Source organism: Coenobita brevimanus, chromosome 96, assembly GCF_032717465.1.
Source record: "Coenobita brevimanus isolate Jiangsu-jjx chromosome 96, ASM3271746v2, whole genome shotgun sequence".
NCBI lineage: Eukaryota > Metazoa > Arthropoda > Malacostraca > Decapoda > Coenobitidae > Coenobita > Coenobita brevimanus.
The window spans coordinates 18,844,330-18,867,110 of record NC_137049.1 but is presented as its reverse complement, the minus strand read 5'-3'; the positions used below and the strand labels follow the sequence as shown (position 1 = coordinate 18,867,110).

General features: G+C 42.5%; 1 protein-coding gene and 1 non-coding gene across 2 annotated transcripts in view; both read right to left on the bottom strand.

The window, feature by feature from the left end:
* The window catches only part of Ih (hyperpolarization activated cyclic nucleotide gated potassium channel Ih), a 571,052-nt gene extending 568,770 nt beyond the window's left edge, over window positions 1-2,282 (bottom strand). Inside the window, exons 1-2 of the mRNA XM_080283126.1 lie at window positions 2,110-2,282; window positions 370-396 (exon numbers count right to left, since the gene is read on the bottom strand). Coding sequence (XP_080139252.1) covers window positions 370-396; window positions 2,110-2,282 — 200 coding nt within the window. The remainder of the gene's footprint in view (window positions 1-369; window positions 397-2,109) is intronic.
* Window positions 2,283-21,958: 19,676 nt separating this feature from the next.
* On the bottom strand, window positions 21,959-22,077 carry LOC145413554 (5S ribosomal RNA). Its single transcript, XR_013899739.1, has one exon. It is a non-coding gene; the product is annotated as a 5S ribosomal RNA (ribosomal RNA).
* Window positions 22,078-22,781: the final 704 nt, after the last annotated feature.

The window sequence follows — 22,781 nt, the reverse complement described above, 5'->3', positions numbered from 1 at the left end:
ACAATACATCATTAAACATTTCTGGCGCCCGTAACAAAGTTTGAAGGAGATAGTGAGGAGCGATTGTGAGGGGCCAGGCAGTAAGCGGCTTAGGCGAGGAGGGAGGGTGTCTGCTGGGGCGTGTGTGCTGGGGGATGTCTGCGGAGGGGGGATTTTGCCGGGGAGGGTGTCTGCTGGGGTGTGTGCTGGGATGTGTGTGCTGGTGAGTGTCTGCTGGGGTGTGTGCTGGGATGTGCGTGCCCCTGCTGGGGGGTGTCTGCAGGGAGAGGGGGTTCTGCTGGGGGATGGTTTCTGCAGGGGGGGGGATCCTGCTGGGGAGTGTCTGCTTGGGGGGTTGTCTGCTGAGAGGGTTGGGGTCTCTGTACTTACCTCCTTCTGAGCAGACTCCGAGGCAGGCTGGGGGCAACAATGGTGGTATTTTAAACATGTACAGGCTTACGCAAATTGCATATACGTTACCTAAACTTCTTGTGTTTTACTTCTGTACTGCCTAAGTTATACATACATCACCTAAACTATTAACCGTCTATACTGCACAGGGTGTATACACATTACGTGATATACATCTTACGTGCGGCGTCTCGTGTATGTTTACATAAGTGTACATTATCTATTATTTATATTACAAGCCGCAAAACATTTCATGAGAAGTGCTGAATAAAACTAAAAATTATCTGCATATTGCCTTATAATCCATACACTGTACGGTATATATTACGGAGAGTTATGCGAGTAATATAATCATGCTAAGCGTCTGGTGCACACTGACACAAATTACGTATCCCAAACGCAATTTTCATTATGCATTTATCACGTGATCTGCACATGATAAATGCATATACCTTACATAGATTTATATGTGTATGAGGTAAAATTTTACATATGTTACGAAATACTGCATGTACATTATGTAAATTATATAAATGTTACTTAAACATAATGAAAATCAAACATGTCAATAATTTTCAGGCCTTGTGGATGATTGGGAAAATTGGAAAAAAAAAATTACTTCCTAGTTAGGGAAATGGTGAAATAAATATATGTGCCACACAAACCATTAGCAAGACAAAACATGTAACCTTACTTGAACACATACACAAAATGGACAGATTTTAAGACACGAAAAGGACAGGGGTTCAAGATAAGAATGATTATAAAAAACGAGACTAATTACTAGAAGGATCTGAGGAAAAAACGGGGCACTAAAACCAAACTTAATAAAAACATATTCCACAGAAAAAGAAAAAAGGATCGTAGAACAGAAACATACTGGAAACAGAAAAACGAGGGGCATTACACTACAGCCAGACAAAACAAACAAACAAAAAACACCTTGGAATAATGCACACAAAGGGACAGAAAGAGAGGCACTATCTCTAAAAATACACGAGAGAGAGAGAGAGAGAGAGAGAGAGAGAGAGAGAGAGAGAGATGGGGAGGACACATAAAAAAGAGAGAGAAGATCTAAACTCTTAAAAGAAGAGAAAAAGAGCTATTCCTCCTTTAGGAAAAAAAAAAAAAAACAGGAGGGGGTGAAGGGTAAAGTAACAGGAAGATCAAAGAGAGAGAGGTGCACTAAGAACCAGCTTGACAAAAATATTCTCCTTAGAGAAAACTGAAAGAAAAAGGTACAACAGAACGTCACTGAGTTAAGAGGAGGCATTCACAAACACCAAATGGACTTTAAAAGAAAAATTACTCTAAATAATAAATGAATAATAGAAGCACAGAGCAGCAGAACGGTAAATAATAACTGGGCCACGAAACTCATATTGGACAGGAAAAACTTCTTATTCCACTGGTCTAGTCAGAAAAATAAAAACGTATTCCTTACTTTGATACTGATAAAAGATATGTCAAAAAGAAAGATAAAGAAAGAAGACAAAAACAAGAACAGAAGAAACGAAAAACTGAACTAAAGATAAAAAAGGAAACTAAACTACAAGAAAGAATGAAAAACCACTACCCTCTTTCTGGATGCTTGAGAGTGAGCAGCAGACATATCAAAGAAAAAAAGACAAAACAAAGGATAAAATGAACAGCAGAAAAAGAGAAACAAAGAGGAAAAAGGACACGAATATCCCACAAGAAAAGAAAAATGAGGCCCACCTTCTGGATGCGCTGGAGAGGGAGTTGTTGCGGGAGTTGACCCTGTGGTGCGACACTGGTTCCAGGTGCTCCAGAAGGCTGCTGGTGGCTCTCCGTCGCCCCAGCCCCGCCCCGCCCCCCGCCACAGCCCCACCCCCGCCCCCGCCCCCGGACTTCACGCTCCTGAAGCTCATGGGGGGCACGTGGGAAGTGAGGGCCCCTATCCTCCCCAGGGGACTCACCGCAGGGGGGAGTTAGGTGGATGTGGGCTGCTGGGGTGTTGGGTGGAGTTCATGTTGTTGTGTAAGGCCATGTGTTTTTAAGTTGGAGATTATGTCACTTTGTTTTGGTCTGATTGTTGCATATTGTTCGTCACTTACTTTTCGTATAGTTGCCTCATAGCACTAATTCATATCGCAACTGCATCACTCAACTGTTTATTTTTGTTTGGCTTAGTTGTTGCATATTTTCCTTGTAAGTACATCACTAATTTTGCATCATTTTCTAATTGGTCTAGAGACGGCATAACAAAATCTATTCGGAATTACATCACATTCCCTCTCAAGTGTTTTCACAATCTATAATTTCTCAGTTATATCACACTTTTCCGTCTAATCGCTTCCACATTTTCCTTTATCTCTCTCACTTCATCACCATTTACGTCTGACAATTTTTGCAACTGTTTCGCATGTTCATTACCTCACTGTGTCTAGGCATTACTTCATCGATTACATTTTTAGTTGGTATATCGTCACTTTTTCTCTGCATATCATACTGTTTTTCCACTAACACACTGATTACATTTTCTGTCATTTTATCGTCAAGTTGGCCTTCTGTTTCATAATGATTTTCCATTAACACACAACATGTAACTTACACTCGTGCACTGTAAGCTGTTTATCTGTGCTGAAAAAGAAAAAAAATAATAATAACAATCGCCATTATCACCATTCTAACTCTAACATAATCGCAAACCAAAATTTCACTGAGACGCAAGCTAATGATGTAATGAAAGAGCGGCTCCCTAGAAGTATCGTATGGAAGAAAAGTGACAGAAAAGCAAAACATGTATAAGAATATTTGGTATGTGATGAGTAGGGTGGTTTTCGGAGTGGTAGGGGATAAGTGGAGCAAATTTATACAGCGAAGAGACCATGTGAAAAGGACGAAAGATACCGATAGCAATACTGATTAAAAAAAAAAAAAAAAAAAAAAAAAAGCTTATAACAGAAAGAGCAAGTGACCGTGGAAAATAGAAGGTGCTGCATATGTATGGTGTGGAAGGGAAATTGCTGACTGCTGCAGTGTCTTTAATACAAAGGCAAAGCTTGTGTAAGAGTTGACGAACGCTTGAGTGCAGTGATCCCAAATCTACTGGAGTGAGACATGGCTGTGTGAAGTCCCTATCAAGAAAAATACATGACAGATGACACCGCTACACTCATTCTTCCATTTGCTTCATTTTTTGAGTCAACTTGATCCACGTCTTACAGAAGGTTAAGTTGTCTGTTTTATCATTAAAGGGCGCTTAAACACATGCAGAGCAGGAGCACATCAACATGTATCGAATCCTTTCACAGTATGTTTCTTGCTGTCTGTATAACAAGTGACACTGAACATAAATTAGGATGCCCGTTTATGTGATCTCGTAGTCCACTGTCTCAAACATCTACTCGCCCGGCCTGACAAGAGGGAGGCAGGCAACTGTGGTGGTCATGGTGGTAGTGAAGGTCCTGGAAAGAAAAGAAAACCATTGTGAGAAGTAATGACTCTAATAACACTCATTCTGATTGTGCTAACCCATGAAATACCATCACGTCTTTTATGTGTTTATTTGTACTTGTTTTATTCTCCCTGACACCAGACGATTATATTCAGCTTAAATGGAGACCTCTCATTAGGGAAGGGGTTGGGAATGATCTCCGTTAACCTCTTAGATATCCATGTCTCCCTTTAGCAAAATAAAATCGCCCAGTGGGACTATAAACCCCCTTATGATCAAGGGAGTTCTGATATTCCATTCAAGCTACCGCCTGATGATTTTACTGAGCTGAGAGTTAATAAAGGAGCCTGAGAGTGTTCATTTTGTCACCGATTAACGCTCACATACAAGGGAAAATTGCAGTATTCTAATCCAGCTAATGTCCTAAGGTTTAATTAAGCTACAAGTCAGTCACGAGGCCCAGAGAGTGAATAAAATAGAGAACAAAAATCCTCGATCTAAGATGCTACATACACACTCCATCAATACATTTGCTCGGATGTTAATTTCTCCAAAGTTGCAAAGCGTGTCTCCGCCAAGCCACCCTGCGCCTGTCTTAGAAGTTAGTGTGCAGCGGGTGTGGTGGTAGTGGTGGTGGGAGGAGGCGAGGCATTCCACACCACATAAACCAGACCGTCAAGGAGGCACCAATCTCGTCCCTGAAATCCCCCGCTCTAATTCACGCTCTCGGGATTACTGGCGACGGATCCTGGAGGGACTGGCAAAGTAGCTGCTAAGACACTGCAAATCACGTACGTTAGACCGGCGAATCACGGACTTCAGAGGAATATAAACCGAATGGGGGATCTTGGAGTTCTAAGGGTGTAGATGCTGTCTTGCTGAATTACGTACTGAATGTGCATATACAGGTTGCTGATGTGACAGGCCTTGGAGTGTGCATTAAAGACCCGGTAAATTATTAACTATTTTAGAGGAATACAAATTAAGCAAGTGCTGATAAAGTTCCTGCATGGGCATGGTGAATTACGTACTTTGAAGGATATATACAGCAATTGAATCCCTAGTGACAAATCTTACAGGTACTGGAGGCAACAGAGTGAACGGAGGTTGTGATGAAATAGCTGCAAAGACACAGTGCATTTCGCGTCTTACAAGAATATTACTGAACTTACAGCTCTGGAGAAGGTGATAAGGTTCATTTCTGAAGAACTGTGGTTATATAAATAATGATATATCCCGCCGCCCCCCCGCCCTCAAGATATGAAAATGATGATGACGAGGATAATGAGGATGACATGGCAATGATACCGGAGACGAAAACACCGAAAACAATGACAATGACGATAACAATGATCCTCTCCTTCCCCCCACCCTCTACCCCACCTCCTCCTCTCTCACCCCCTCCACCACCTCTAACCCCAGTCCTAGCCCCTGTCAACCCCCTCCCCCCACCCCAACCTCACCAACGCCACCTGGTGGGGACAGAGACCCAGCAGCCTCATAAGGAAACTTCGTCACCATTCTCTGGGGACAAACTCCGGACACAGAGAGAGTTGCTTCCTACTCCCACCCAACTCTCTCTCTCTCTCTCTCTCTGTATATATATATATATATATATATATATATATATATATATATATATATATATATATATATATATATATGTGTGTGTGTGTGTGTGTGATTCGTAACCCATTTTCAGTTCAGTTGATGGTCAAGTGTATTCAAACTGGAGGGTATATTTGACTAGTAACCAAGAACACTCATTCATGCCTCATCACTAAGGAGTAACAAATAATCACATAACCATGACTTACTGAACTGTGGGAGTGGTTCGGTTCCGTCAGATGAAAACAAACCGGGTATCGTAATGAGACAGTGACTGAGGAGGCGATGTGTAATGGTAACGATGGCGCGGTCTGTAGCACTGAGGAAACTTGTAAGTGGGTGGGGGTATGGTGGGGACGGAGGTGGTGGGGTACATTGTTGGTGAGGCACTGGTGTTGCTTTGTTGGGTTGTTGGTGGAGCATTGTTGGTGGACTGGTGTAGCATTGGTGGAGTACTGGTAGTGTATTGGTGGAGCATTGGTAACTTGTTACTGATAGAACACTGTTGGAATATTAATAGGACATCGGAAGGGAACTGTTGGACTACTGCTGGAGCACTGTTGGGGCAAAGGCAAATGTCGAGCACTGTTAAAGCATTGTTGGAGCATTTTCGGTGGCGCATTGATGGAATACTACTGAAACATGCAAAGCATTTGTAAAGCATTTTGTCTGAGCGCTGATGGAACACTAACGGACTTTGTGGAAGCATTGTTGGAGCATTTCTGACAAAGCACTTATGAAGAACTAGTGGGTCTTATAGGAATATTGGTGGAGCTTTGTTAGTGGAATGTTGTGGGGTGGATGAAATTAGCTGCAATGGAATTTTGAAGGCCTAACTGATGACAGAGTGGAGGTGAAGCCCATTCTCTCTTGACGCTGACGATGTTCTCACACTTTCGTACATTTTTTCATGTTTCTGTGCCCTTCCCGCTCGGCCCTGAATAATAAGAGAAGGAACATGGTGGTAGTGGTGGTTGTGGTTGCGGTAATGATGATGATACCTGTGATGAAGTATTTGCTTAAACCTCCTTAAATACGACAGGTATCCCCAAATATTAAAATACATATCTCGTGTGGTAAATAAATAAACAAAACATTATCGTACTGAAGAGACACTGGCATCTTGTACAGAGCGACTAAAGGAGATGGATCGAACCGAGTAAATGTAGATGAAACTGCAAGCAAGTGGCACAGAGAGGGCATGGAACCAAGTAAACGCAGAAGGAACCACATGTATGTCTGACTGATTGGTGATGGAACTGAAGAAATGTAGATGGAACAGCAAGTATGTCTGACTCAGAGGCAATGGAACCGGCTAAATGCAAAGGCGGCAGCAAGTATGTCTGCCTGAGAGAGGATGGAACCGAAGAACAGAAGATGGAACCACCAGAATACCTGACTGAGAGGGGATGGAACCGAGGAAATGTAGATGGAACCGCCCGTACAGAGAGGGTAGATCAAAGTAGAGGAGGCTGGGTGTACTGGGAGGGTGAGGGTGGAAGTTCTCTTTGTGTCGCTGGCCAATATCACCGTCTACCGGATGCCCTCAGGCTCTCCTCTTCTCTCTCACGTAGGCCTGTATTATAGGTTAGGAGGCTTCGTTGTACTCCTTCCTTAGCAATTTATTTAACATATTACATAAATCTAAATATTTTCTTTTATGTTATCTATATAGCTTTAATATCGACACTTTCACCAGTAGCATACAAGGCGATATTCAGGAGTATGGAACCAAAAAATAAACAGCACCGAAACACGTCAAAAATTGCAGAGTTTAACATATTCATACGCCAGAGCATTGGAGGGCAGGTGACTGTCCTACGTCACTGGTTTTATAATAGGATCGAAAATCAAAGAGCCGCGTAGTAGCCAAATTTATACAATGGCTATATATTTATTACTGTTCTCGCTAAACAATATTATTCATCTTAATAAGGACTATTAATGGCGTTAGAGTGGAGCTCCAGTAACCCTTTTATAACCCCTTTAGAAACACAGTATCTTATTCTTACTGCTGATCCCACAAAGCTTCTCGTGGTGAAACGGGAAAGGGGAATTTTGAGCCACGACACACAGTTGATTTCCACAACCTACTCGCCCCTCAGGCCATTGGGTGATCTTTAACCTTTGCACACCTCGAGCCCCTCAGGTGGCCTCATTTGGACGGTAATTTGGCAGTCAGAGTTACCACGCTACTGTGCCTATTTTCCTTCGCCACTCCCCAACAGCTTTTGCATTTCTCTGTTTTTTCCTCCCTCTCTCCTTAGCAGTTTCACCTGTTCCACATTTTTTTCTCATTGTTCCTGTAACCTTTTTCTTACCTACTTTCCTTCTTCACTCCTCCGAAGCTCTTCCATTTGTCTATTTTTTCCTCCACTGCATCTCCCCCTCTTTCCTCCATAGTTCCACCTGTTCTTTATTTTATCTACACTACCTCTCACCTTATTTATTGTTCCTCTAATCTTTTTCTTCCCACCCTCCCAACCCAACCAACCAAAGCCCCTTCATCCCTGCTCCATTGAATCTCTGCTGCCCCTCCCCGTCTTCACTATACCTCCATTACTTTTCCTCTCCCACCCTTACTCTCACTCTTCCTATTCCTCCTTCAAACTCTTCCAATCTTTTCTTTACCCCCTACAACCCTCCAAATCCCCTAAACCAACGACCCTCCAAAGTCTCTAAACTAACCACTTCTGATTTCCTCTCCAAAATCTCTCTCCACTCCTTTTTCCATTCATTCCACTGTTCCTTCACTCTCTCCCCACACCCTTCAAACATCTTCCCCTCCTCAGCTCCTCCACACCCCCACCTCCCCCTCTCCTCAACCCCTCCAACCACCCCAACCGCTCACCTCACTTCAATTAAGATTCCCTGCAAGTAGCGCCTTTCTTCAAAACGCCCAAGACGAAAACAAGACTTAAAGGTCGGTTGTTTCTCTCGCCGGGGGTGCGGGGACGAAAAAGAATGGACGAAATGGGACCGAGTTATGTGGCGGCCTGTGACGAAGGAGGCAAAAAAAAAAAAAAAGACGAGTGGAAGAATGCAATGGTGTTATATGAGGTTGGTGTTGGGCTGGAAGTTTTAGGAGGGTGGATGAGTTATGTTGGAGAGAGAGAGAGAGACAAACAGACAGACAGACAGACAGACAGACTACATATGCAGAAAGAAAGACAGAGAGACAGACACAAAGACAGAGAAAGACAGGCATACAGACAGACATACAAACACAGACAGACACTAGAGATGGAGATACAGCCAGCCAGCCAGACAAGCAGACAAACACTGACAGGAACTAGATATAAAGATACAGCCAGACAGACAGAGGAATGGGATAGTAACGACCCACGTCATTACCTCTAAGTGTTGCAAGTGGCACACGGTCTTGTGAGAGCTGTGCTAATTGTTCTCTTGTCCTCTTTAAAACTCCCACACACACTCTGCTCTAAGGCGTAAAAACAGTACAGGAAATGAATGGAAGGTGTAGACTGAATAACAAGAAATGAAGGGCCAAGGAAGAAAATGAAAGAAAGAAGCGAAGAAGTTCTGAAAAGATAAGAAATGAAAGAAGGGAAGGATGAATAATAAACAAGGAATGAAACAGGAATGAAGAACACTAAATGGCAAAAAAAATGAAGTGAAAGTAAAGGGTAAATGATCAACATGAAAAGAAGAAGGACAAAGACAAAATGATAAATAATAAATGAAGTGAGAGTGAAGGGTGAATGGAAGGCATTACGCAGGCAGGTCAGGTGGCGGGGGTGACCTGCATATAAAACACTACACTCACGCCAAGACACCTCCACACCTACCATCATCACCATCACCACCACCATCGTCAGTAATAACAGTATCATCAGTATCAACATCATCATTCCAGTTCTACTAACATCATCACCATCATCATTAAAAATCCTCCTCTGCTACCATCATCATCATTCCAACCCTACCATCATCATCATCATCATCAAAGCTCCTCCCATGCTATCATCATCATCATCATCATCTTTCCAACTGTAAAAGGGATTGAGTTGTTAGGATACACAAGAAATAGCAAAAAATATACTCAGATAAACAAAGTCCTTATACGTAGGGTACTTCCTCCTTTGACGCAGGAGGCTATATAAGATCCCTTCCTCATATCAAGTTTAATGAATTCTTGAAAGGTCGTGCTGGAATGTGGTGATTCTGGCGAGGCACGTGCTCATTCCTCCGGAGTTAAATGTAAAGCTAAATATAGGGAACAGAATTAAACCTTTAAATGATATATAGGATGTTTCATATATTGTGCTTCTCAATGCTCGCGTGTTCCTGAGACTGCTGAGTTTAATTCTGCGGGTGTGGAGATATTCTGGGCGCCTCATTATGTGGCTGCAACTACAGGACGTAAAAAAAAAAAGAGATAAAAAAGAGTACGAACACGCGTTATAGGAAATAAAAAAAGATGCAACTGGCAACGCTGAGCCGACACTGCTAACTAAACAGTAACTGCAATACAAGAGAGCTAGGATGTGCAATATCTGGACGACCCTGTTTGCTATATTCCATTCATGCTGCCTCCATCACATATTATTCAGCGTGAGGAAGATGGGTCGTACTGAAGAGGTTAAATGAAGGCTATATTTAACACCTCTAACTGCCAATATCTCAGTTAATAAAATCGTCTAATTATAGCAAAGAATAAGATGTAAAATACATAATGGGATTAAAAATATTAACCCCTAGGAAGACATTTTTTCAGGCAAAGTGAAACTGTTTGATGGTGGACAGATTACAATACGCGAGTGGGCCCCTGTCCAGTAACTGGTTCTTCGACACACAAAATCCTCATCCCATCAGCCCTGTAGACCATAACACACACACACACACACACACACACACACACACACACAATACCACTCATCCCATCACTACTGCAGGCCATCACACTCACACACACAACCAATATACGCCCGTTCCATCGACCCTAAACTGCCAATACTACCGCCACTTTACGCACGGGAGGGAAGGGGGGAGATAAAAAAAAATGGGATCTGGGTCTGGTTGTAATTATAGGCTGTGTGGGCGTGGGTGGCCGTGAAATGGGGCGTGGAGAAGAGGGATGGAGACTTGATCAGTTCTTTGAGGAGTTTTGGAGTGAGTTAGCGGCTGGTGATGAATGTGGGAGAGAGAGAGACAGAGACAGAGAGAATGTGGAGAAGACAGGCATGTTGTGTGGGTGGGCGTGGTGGGTGTGCAATGGGGCGTGAATGGGACACGAGAGACAGACTAGATCAGTTCTTTGGAGAGTTATGAAGTGAATGGACGACTGGTGGTGAGTCGAAGAAGAAGTGGGACAGGAGTGAGTGGATGTGGGAAGGAAGTGAGGAACAGATGTGGAGAGAAGGCATGTACGGAAAGTGACAGAGGAAAGAAAAGGAAGCTGGGAGGTAGAAATGAAAAAGTATGTTGAATGAGGGAGAGTGGGAGGGTATGGAGGGAGGTGGATGAAGGGAAGGACGAGTGGAAAGTGGGTGAGAAAACGAGGGAGTTGGGGGAGAGGGAGAAAAAGCAAAAGAGAAATGGAGAGAGGGAAGATGGGAGAGGAGGGAGAGAATAAGAAGTAATGGCAGAACGAGAAGGGGGCAAGATAAAAGAGGGAGAGAGGATATTGAAGGAAACTCGATGATCTTGTTGAAAGGAGAATTAGTGACATCGAGAGGTAATAAATGGAAAGGAGCAATAATGGGAGAAGAAAGAGAGTCAATGGCAATAATGAAAGGGAAATGGGAGACATGGCGAAACAATTGTGGGAATGGGGTAATAATGGGCGAAGGATGAAAGGATTGGAGATAGAATGGCAGAAATATGGTAGGCAACCTTCTAATCCATCGAAACTACGAGCCTCCATTTACCCCAACTGATACTCATTTTACAGAAGTTTCAATCAATAAAGTGGCTTGTTTTATACTCAGACTCAAAGACGTAACATAAGGGGAATAGGTGAAAGTAATTACAGACTAACTTTGATCACCCAATTCAAGGCACGTCTGTTAGTAAGCCCAGACTGTTTATTCTTCTACTTCTCCATTTATTTTTCTATCTTTGTCTATCTACTCGTATACCTCAACAGATGCCTAATTTTCCTAAGTCCCTCCACTTCCAATCAGCTACTAATCACGTCTATTACCATTCACGCTTAATCCCAGCGCTTATCCCAGATGGCCACTACAAAAACGCCTCCAGCCCCTCCAATAACACCTCATCAACCCTCTCCCACCACTCCAAGCCGTCTTCCTCCAAGTACTTCTTCACATCATCCTTCCACTCAAGTTACAACCCGTGGAATAAAACATGAATTCCGCGTAGAGACCAGAGATAGTTGAACGTGGGTAGCAAAGTCCGTAGAGTTTCCAAAAGTCAAACGGTAACTTCAATATTTCTTCCTTCGGTCAGATGTATTTTTTAATAATATATCTGCTATTTCCAGAATATTTTAAGCTCAGAATTAGAGGAGTTGGATCTATACAGACTTAATTATTCCCTTCATTACTAGAAGTCTTTCCTGTGTTTACTACTGCCGTCTGGTGGTAGCAAGAACATGGGGGAAAAAATACATCGGACTGAAAAGGTACTACGTTCATCTAAGCTGGCCGCAATAAAAATTCTCTCAACTCCTATCAATCCTCACCTCCACCCTCCCCACTAATGCAAGTCGCCCTGCTCCATGTAATCCCCCACATCATCCTTCCATTCGATTTACAGCCCCAGGAATAAAACATGAATTCCGCGTAGAGACCCCGAGATAGTGAAACGCTGGTTACCACGCCCGTAGAGTTTTCGGAAATCAATGGATGCTGTCCAGTTCAATTATTTCTTTACATATCTGGGGGCCTTAGCTAACAGAACAAGATTACAGACCATTTTATTTAGGAGAATCGTACTAAAGACTAAAACGACTTCGAAAGGATGTCAAGGAGCTCCTGAACGCGACTGTATCTCTTAATTCCCTTAATTATTTCAATGCGATGATATTTGTACATCTTAATTTTTTGCCATGATAACAATTCTCCTCAGTTCAGGAGAAACCTCTGCATTGATCTCTTCACTACGATGACGTATTCTGTATTATATTCTTGCGTTCACCGAATGGTCTTATTCATCTTAGGGGATATTATTCGAACCTGAGGGGTCAAATATGGTCTTCATTAACCTCTTCGTTACAAGAATGTTCCCATCAGAAAAATTAAATCGTCTGAAGGCCAAAATGAAGATATAATGATGTCACCAAACTGAAGAGCTTAAACAAAGAAAATGCGTGCTGGCGAGAGTAAGGGAAGGGAGACTACGGCGTGTTGGACAGCGGGCACGCGGCCAGGTCATTAATATATTTCCTCTTGTGTAACACAACCACGGTATTGATTTCGGATCAACCTCAAGTCCAGGTAAAGACACTGGAAGACTACAAGGAAAGCTTGACATCAAGGATTTCGGGCAACATTTATGGTAAACAAGTCACCAAAGAATGGAAATATTAACAAAAGTAGTATTTATTGGATCCTGTCTTCCTCATCTTCAGGTGGGCAACAGAGTCAGATCTGTGATGATGGTAATGTTGACAATGATGGTGGTGGTCGTTTCCTTTGTTTCTGACATAATTTTCTTTTTTGTCTGTAAAAAGCTTAGCAGCTGTATTAGATCCAAGCAAAACACGAGCAACTTTACACACCATTCAGCCTTAAAGAAAAAAAAAAAGTTTGTCAGTATGGGAGGAGATACTCCGCACTGAAAGCTGTCTCTTTAAGTATTAATCTTTAATAAATATTTATATGAAGTGGAGTGACTTTACTTATGCATGATATTTGTCACTTCAGTTTCTTCTCAATTATTAATCGACGCAACCGAACAGGAATGCAGAAATACTGTCTCGGTGATTATTATTATCAACATTTCCTGGGAGTAAAAAGTAATAGCATGAATTTGATCACCTTTGTTGACACACACACACACACACACACACACACACACACACACACACACACACACACACACACACACACACACACACACACACACACACACACACACACACACACACACACACACACACACACACACACACACACACACACACACACACACACACACACACATGATAGGTGGGGGAGAAGGGTGGCTGGGAGGACCTGGCACAACTTGTTTACGTGGTGTTGGGCAGTTGCCAGGGGTTGGAGGGGGCGCTACTCCTCCCTCCCCTTCATTCACGCAACACCACACCGCTCCTGAGGATGGCGTCTGCAGCACCGGATCCACACACACATCCACACCAATACTTCACACCCACACACCATATCTACTCTCAACACCCACAAACAACACCAACACTTTTACTTACTGTAGGCCACACACACACACACACACACACACACACACACACACACACACACACACACACACACACACACACACACACACACACCACACACACACACACACCACACACACACACACACACACACACACACACACACACACACACACACACACACACACACACACACACACACACACACACACACACACACACACACACACACGAGAAAGGTAGCTGTAACTGTGTCGTTAACACGTCATATTCTTGTTATCGCCACACAATTAGCATTAATCTGATAACAGACCTATTTTAGTGGGGACTTTGGGAGATAATTTTTGTTACCTCGTCAGTACGATGATAAACAGTGTTCCTATTCTATTTTCGCTACTACCAGACAGTTTGATTCAATTCTGAGAGGTTAGTTGTGGTGAATCAGTTTGCTTTTATCTTGATTTCAGACCCCACCCCGATTGAGCAGGCAACATCAAGCATGCAGTAAGAAAAAAAAAAAGGTAAAAATATGAAAATTGGATGACGTTTTTGTTATGATCTTCTTGGTACTTTCACGTTATTTTATTCAGTTTTGGAGGGATGCGTCGTAGTGAGGTTGTGGCAGCAGAGTGAGCAGAGACTATCCTACCATCGATCCCTGGCGGGTAAATACTGCACCCTTCAATCACGGTACGGCATTGTTTGTGGCCTCGTATTTCACATTATATTTCCAACACCAGATGCGTCCCTATATAGCACAGTGCTTTCGTAATATTTATATAGTGTAATTTATATGCTCCTAAATATATAATAATTTTAATAATGTGCATCTTATCTGGGATTTATGTAACTATGAAAAACGTGTTGTCTGGGACTCTGAGGAAAATAGAGTATCATATCAGTAAGAAATTCAGTTTAACTCATTTGTGCCCAGTATCCTAATCTGAGGACAGAACTAGTCACTTTCAAACGTAAATAAAAGAGTGGAGTCCAAGGGTACAAACCTATTAGCTCCGCGACAATCAGCCGCTAGGTGGAGGGCAGTACGCTTAGTAACCATCAGGCAAATCCCTCACACAAGGACCCTGGGCACTAATGGGTTAACAGGTGTACCAAGCAGCATCACCTGTCCTGTGTGTGTGTGTGTGTGTGTGTGTGTGTGTGTGTGTGTGTGTGTGTGTGTGTGTGTGTGTGTGTGTGTGTGTGTGTGTGTGTGTGTGTGTGTGTGTGAATCCAGTAAAATCTCAACTTACTTATACTCATGCCCCGGTTTAAAAAAGGAAAATGTGAAAGTTCTCTGAGCGCCCCAGTCGGAGTGAGAGCTTTACCTGCGCGTATTTGTTCCATCCCCAAGAACTGACGGGAAGACTTTTCATTGTAATGCCACCTGGGAGAGTAGGCTGCTTATCTATCCTAAAATTGGTCATCCATCCTTAAATCCACTTCACCACAATAGCCTAACCTCGGTTCCCTTACACCTCGAAGTGGGAAATATGGAAATGGCTACTAATATGAGCTTAAAATCGATGAGTCTCAGGCCAGAGTCAAATCACCACATCACATAAAACCTTAAAAATTATAATAACAGGTGGAAAGACGTGAAGAACTGCTTGAAACATTATTGATCCAGGCAGTAACAGTGAATGGAAGGCCGGATTTAGGCAAGTTCTCCTCGCCACCATTTTCTGCGACCGGGTTATCCACCAAAGAAAATGCTCCAAATTCCATCATAAGGGATAATATACTGCTCGTAAATTGGTTCTGGATCTTTTTTCAATGTTCACAGCTTTGAGGGAAAACGATGTGACCATGAATTACAGAGCACATGGATACATACACATACACAGCGGGGCAGAAGTGGACTCTTTTATGCTTAATGGAACCTTTTCAAGTCCTTTGCGACAAGAGGCATCTATCTGGCAAGCTAAATGTAATCGTCATGTTGCAGAAATCAATATCATTAGAAACACTATCACTGTACTTTAAAAGTAGGCATCAACTAGACCCACCTCCAATAAGAAGACACACACACACACACACACACACACACACACACACACACAGAAGATACTATATAAAATCACAAAAGACTTGGTAAACACACACACAAAGACACTCATACACCCCACACGTAAACCTTCCAACAGAGGCAGCCACAGTCCAAACTACCTCACATATATGGCAGACACTGACATCTTCATACACTCATTCTTTCCTCTATCCCCTTCAAGAGTGGAATAATCTATTTCATGTACCGTAATTAAGGGTCCTGCTCTTGACATTTTTAACATAAGGATCAACAGCCAATACGTTTCTAACCCCATGTATTCAAGTATTACAATCAAGGGGGATGCCTTCACGTGATAGCATCGATACAGCCGGAAGGCTCCACTGCCCAGTTGTATAAATATCCCTCAGTTCCCTCTCTGTTGTCCGAAAGGAGGGTGGTGAACTGCAGAGAGGCAATATCACCTTACAGTCCTGTGGGTTTACATTCATATGAGGCTAGGGCTAAAAATATATATACAGTATATATGAAACTGAACTATGAAGCGTCTGAAGTGGATGGTATGAACATATTTAGTAAAGCAATTTGAATATGATGAACAGACGATGTGAAAGTGATGTAATTGAGTTGATGTTACCCTGGTGATGAAACGGTCTATTTGGAAGGCAAAGTGAAGACGACACTCAGATGATGTGAAAATGATGTTCGTGAGATGATGCTCATGAAGTGAAAATGAGACGCAGGAGATTGAAAGTGATGTTACTGGGGCGATATTCATAAAGGTAAAAGTGAATATGAGACTCAGATGATGTGGAAAATATCATTGAGGTAATGTTCATACAGGTAAAGTGAAAATAAGACGCATGTTAAAATGATGTTGCTGAGGTGATGTTCCCCAGGTGTTGATATGGTCCACTAGCGGGGCTCATTAGCAGCAGGACACACCAGGGTAACGAGGGACCAAACCCTGGCTCAGTAATTACCATCTCCCCACCTGCCGCCAGCCCCACCCCGTCTCCACCAGCCCACTTCAAGGACATCTTCGCCATTTTGGATCTCTAGAAACTAATTTAGACGAGTTTGATAGGAAATTTGTCTTGCACTGAGGGTAAAATGCTCATCTTGCTTATCATCCATTCAGTTGTGCTTCTGACACGGAACTTATGTAAATGAAATTATAGTTACAAATTTCTCTACAGCCATTTCACTCCACGAGTCTACTTTCTCAGCTCCTGTTGTTCCTGCTGTGTCTTGATTGAACCTTATAATGGGGAAGGTTCCAGTTATCATCATCAGTTATCATTATTACCATCAGTATCATTACAGTCATCACCATAATCATCCCCACCATCACCATCATAATCACAACATATCCCAATTTCTGCCACACACAGTCCTCCTCACCACCATCATCATAATCATCAACATATCATAATTTTTCGCTCTTGCATAATCGTCCCCACCACCATCATCACCAACATATTCCAATTTTTCATTCTCACATAATCGTCCCTACCATCATCACCACCATAAACATTCCAATTTCTCACTTTCGCATAATCGTCCCCACCACCACCACCACCATCACCACCACCACCATCACCACCACCACCACCACCACCACCACCACCATCACCACCACCACCATCACCACCACCACCACCACCACCACCACCATCACCACCAACATATCCCAACTTCTCACTCACTAACGCACTTGGTATAACCCAGAATCGGGGAAAGAACAGAGGGGATCTTGAAAATTAGTAGCTAAAATCACCGTCTCCATCAATCATTCAATAAGAAAGATTACATTTCACGATTCACAAGTCGAGATAATTAAATGAGGTGAGACTTAGACTTTTTTCTTATCTGGCCATCAAGGAGAAGGAATGCCTGGATGCACTGACCTATTTCGTGCATTATTGGAATCGAAGAATTAATTGAAGAACTTGTAGGCTATCGTTATTATTATTATTATTATTATTATTATTATTATTATTATTACTGATTATTCTTATTATAATTATCATATTTCCCACTGATATAAACGGGGGTGGGCATGATGGACAAACATCATCATCATCATCATCATCATCATCATCATCATCATCATCTTCATCATCATCATCATCATTATCATCCCAGTATTAAAAATATATGGAGCAGAATGCAGAAATATCATCATCAACATCAACAATATCACTACCTCCCTTACACTTTTCTTCTCAGTTTCCTACCACTCTCCCTTGCACCTCCTTTTCCTTTCTTTTCTCTCTTGCAGGTTCAATTTTCCACCTTATTTCTCTCTCCAGTGCCCCCTCATATCCTGCTCTCAAACGTCCCTCTTGTCCACCATTATCTTGTCTTCTCCTCCATTCTCATCATATTCCTATCCTCTTTATCCTCATCCTTATTCTTCACGCAATGCTCTTCTCTCAATCTAATTTTATCTTCCACATTTTTACTCTAATTTTCTTTTTCTCGCATCTATTTTCATCATATTTTTCACGACTAATTTTCTCATTCTGTTTTTCACTCTTCAATTCTCCTCCAAATCATATTATGGTTCCCAAACCTAAAACGAAATCATTATAAACTCCTGGCGATTTGATTCCACTAAGAGAGATTTTACGCAGCCAAACAGTCGTAAAAACTTCTGCTGTCCTCTCACTATGATTTTTTTTTTTTAATTGAGTATTCTTGCTACCTTCAAACGTATTCACCTAAAGAATGGCGTCTCGTACTGAACAGATGAATGACGGATGTATTTAACTCCTCCATTTCGGATACTTTCTCCCAGTCTGACCAATATCACCTGATGCTGGGACGAATATAATGAAAAAATCGTCACTATAGAGGAACTGAGGTGAATTACGGAAAATAAATCGCTAAAAAAAAGGGGAATGCCGCCACTCACCTCCCCCGCCTGTCTCGTTTCCTTTTGTGCAACTTTTTCCCCTCTCACTCTCTCCCCTCATTCCCCCCGCCCCTCATCTACCCTCCCCTCAACAACCCACACCCTTTTCCATTCCCTCACCCTCTCTCTCTCTCTCTCTCTCTCTCTCTCTCTCTCTCCCATTTTCATTTTTCTCTCACCCTTATCCATATTCCTCTAACCCCTCATCCATTCACCCTTCAAAAACTCTCATCTTTTGCCCTCTCCACCTCCCCTCTCTCACCCCACTCACTCTCCTCTCTCGCTTCCCTCACCGCAATCGCTCTGGCAGTGGAAGCCGTAGAACTATTGAAACTAGGCCGCATCGAGCTATTGAAAGGATCTGATATTTAGGGCCTAACCACTGCCTCCACGACTGTCCACGATATTTCTACGACACCCACGACAGCAGCGTCATTTACATATACACTACGAAACAAGTGACCTGTGTGTATCGTAGGTTTACTTATAATGACTAAGACGTAAAATTAAAGTCTTTCAATATGGTTACCTCTTTTATTTATTACGTTCATGGGATTTCCAGGCGATTTTGTTCATTTTTTCCGGAAGGGGGGACTAATATACAGCCTTCATAAACCTCTCTACTTCTGGGCCATTCGGTGAGTAACACTTCTGGTGCTGGTAAGGATTTAATTTAGCAAGACGTGACATCAATGGTATTTCTCATAGCAAGGAAATGTAATCGAACCCAAACCCGGCGATATCTCAGTTCAGCACGTAACCAATTGTGTTTGATTTCACCTAACAAAAATTCGTAACCCCTCTTCGGTTGAGCTGATAGTCAAGTGTAGTTAGATTGGGAGGCTGAAATGGTTGGTAATTAAGAACACTCATTACTACTTCAGGGTAAAGCACACACACACACACACACAGACACAGACACACACACACACACACACACACACACACACACACACACACACACACACAGTCCTTGTCCTGAGCAGGAGAGGGGCCCATCACTTCCACAGGACCCCTACAGTGCTTCATCACAGGCACGTCACTCCACCCCACCCCTCTCCACACTAGTGCAGCGTACCCTTCTCCACCCCAGCCTTCCCCAATCCACCGTATCTCACTTTATCCCACTCCACACCACCCTACACCACCCCTCCCCATATCCCTCCACACTATTCTACACTACTTCATCATACTCTTCTCCATCCCATCCTACCCCAGTCCAACCTACTTCACATTGCTCCATTCAACCCGACCCTATCCCATCCTCTCTATATCCCTCCAGACCACTCCACACTACGTCATCGCACCCTTCTTCCTCCCACCATACCTCAACATACCCCACTCTACCCAACTTCACACAATACAGTGCGACAATATAACATCCCATCTCAGGTCACACCAAACCACTCCATATCATTCCACATAACCCCACCCACACCACTCCACACCATTTCATCTCATCCCATCCCATACCAAACCATGTCACTCTTACTCAGTGCATCTCGTTCCTTCCCACTCCAGTTCATCGTAGTACACTCTACCCAAACCCACTCAACCTCACTCAACCCCATGCCCCTCCACTTGGCCAAACTGTAATATACTACAGTAAAAAAAATATCAACAAACTTTACACCACATCACACTACGTATAAAGCACATAACACTTCAGTACACACCACAAGACAGTACATAGCACACAGAACACTACAACAGAATACACAAACATATGCTAGCACTACAACACAGTACACAACACATACCCCAGTACAACACTTTACACAGTACACTATAAATATGAACGTGCCACTTATACAGAAACAAAAGTATATGGACGAGATGCAATAGTTACTACACCTTGACTTGGCCCACATTTTCGTCCTCGCATCTTAGTTCTTTGTCTCGATGCCGGAAAAGGACGACGACATGCATCCACGGTCCCTCCACAGCACTTCTTCCTTACTACCCCCCTATTCCAGCGTTACTCTATTGATGCAACTTAGCATTCACGGTGGAGAGATGAAAATTTTAGGCCAAGTTAAAGTGAAAAGAGTATAGTGAGATTCCTAAAACAACAAGAATCTGGCCTCAAGACATCAACGACCTCAGTGACATCAACGACATCAACGTCCGCCTAGCCAAAGACATCAGCCAAATGCGACATCAATCCAGGTATCGATCTAGAGGAAGGGGATCATCGGGCTCTTGAGAGGTAGACGCCTAATTGGCTCTACTGGTGTAAGGGAGATGGATGGATGGAGTGATGATGATGATTATAGAAACAGAGGTGAGGATGATGACAGATGGCAAAGGTCAGGTGGAGGCAGCAGAAATGATGATGACGATGATGATGATGACTGTAACAGAGGACATGATGATGATGATGATGAAGTACTTAGCTCTCTCTCTTGTTTGTTTTTTTCGTTAATAAATTTGCAACATACTATCAGAGGAAATATTCAAAGTAGTATTAAACGCGCATTTATCCAACATTTATCCATCTAACATTCCTCATTACCTCAATATTAATAAAGTGAATTTTTCTGCAATTTAATTATCCAGTAAGTAAATACGTATCAATCAAAAGTGAAACGAGAAAAACATGCATCAACGAAGTTAATGAGCATAGTCGTCAATTCCTGAAAAATTTCCTAGTATTTTTTCCTTCTCTTCAATTAGTCAGTCGTGTGTGTGTGTGTGTGTGTGTGTGTGTGTGTGTGTGTGTGTGTGTGTGTGTGTGACGGCCAAGTGGTCACACAGTTAAAATGTATACAATCTCTCCCTTGAAAACTGTAACCTCAGTTTCATACAGGTTACATCAACACGATTTCTCTAAATGATTCTGTTTTTTGTACCTACCTATTCCTGCTTCTGAATCCTTCCCACTCTATCTGTCATTGAGAAATAGGATGATGATGATGATGACGATGATGATGATGATGATGATGATGATAGAAATAAAAATGATGATGTTGATGGGTTCTACTTAGCTCTATATGCTAGCTCTTTTCTTGGTTTAGCTGTACAGAAATACACTAATATACACTGCGGTTCATGTTGTCCTAATTTATAAAACAGAAGAGTGTGATGATAATACAGTACAAGAGCAAACCTTTCTCTGCAAAGAATTTCCCCTAAGACGAAGGAATCATTTTTCATTCATTCATTCATTGCCAGACGCCATGTATCCCAAACGGGGTGGCCAAGGGCTTAGAGTTAATTGTTTTACAGGGAGGGGCACTAATCCTCCACCAACCCCACTTGACGTAGGGATGCCAACAGCATCTGGTGTTCCCAGGCGGTCACCCATCCAAGTACTAACCAGACCCAACGTTGCTTAACTTCGCTGATCGGACGGGAAGTGGTGTACTCAACGTGGTATGGCCGTTGGAATCATTAATCATTAATAAAGTTAAAACGAGAGTGTACTGCATGGAATACGAGAGGCTTTTTTCAGTTCCCTTTACTACGAGGGGTCTCCCTTACGTCCAATAAAATCATCTAAAAGTAGTACAAATTAAAAGAAAGAAAGAGAGAAAAGATGTACAAGAATGTAAGAAAGAAAGAAAGAAGGAGAGAAAGAAAAAAGTACAAGAAAAAATGAATGAAAGAAAAAGAAATACATAAGCATACATAAAGAAAGAAAAAGATAGGAAGGAAGGAAGGAAGAAGGAAATGAAATACTGAGGCAGGTTTAAAAGTTAACTCTTCCTTCCTAAGCTCCTTTAAAGTTGAATGGGTGAGACCTAAGCTGGTAACTCATCTAACTACCTTAAAGTGGATTTAACTCACCTACCCAGCCCAGCCCCACACCACGTCAACACAACTCACCAGGAAATTGACAGTATAGAAGTTGACGGTTCCAGACAACAGAGGGAAAACGGGGTGGTGAGGAGGAAGAGGAAGAGGAGGAGGAGGAGGAGGAGGAGGAGGAGGAGGAACTAACTCTCACACGGTCGGGGTAACTCTCGTCTTCTATTCCAGCTAACGAAAGACTATTTTATTTAGCTGAGAGTGGGTCATAGGAGCCTGAATGTTAATCGAGGTGAATTCTACTATTCCGCACGAGCTTTGAAGAGACCAGGCTTCCAAGGAT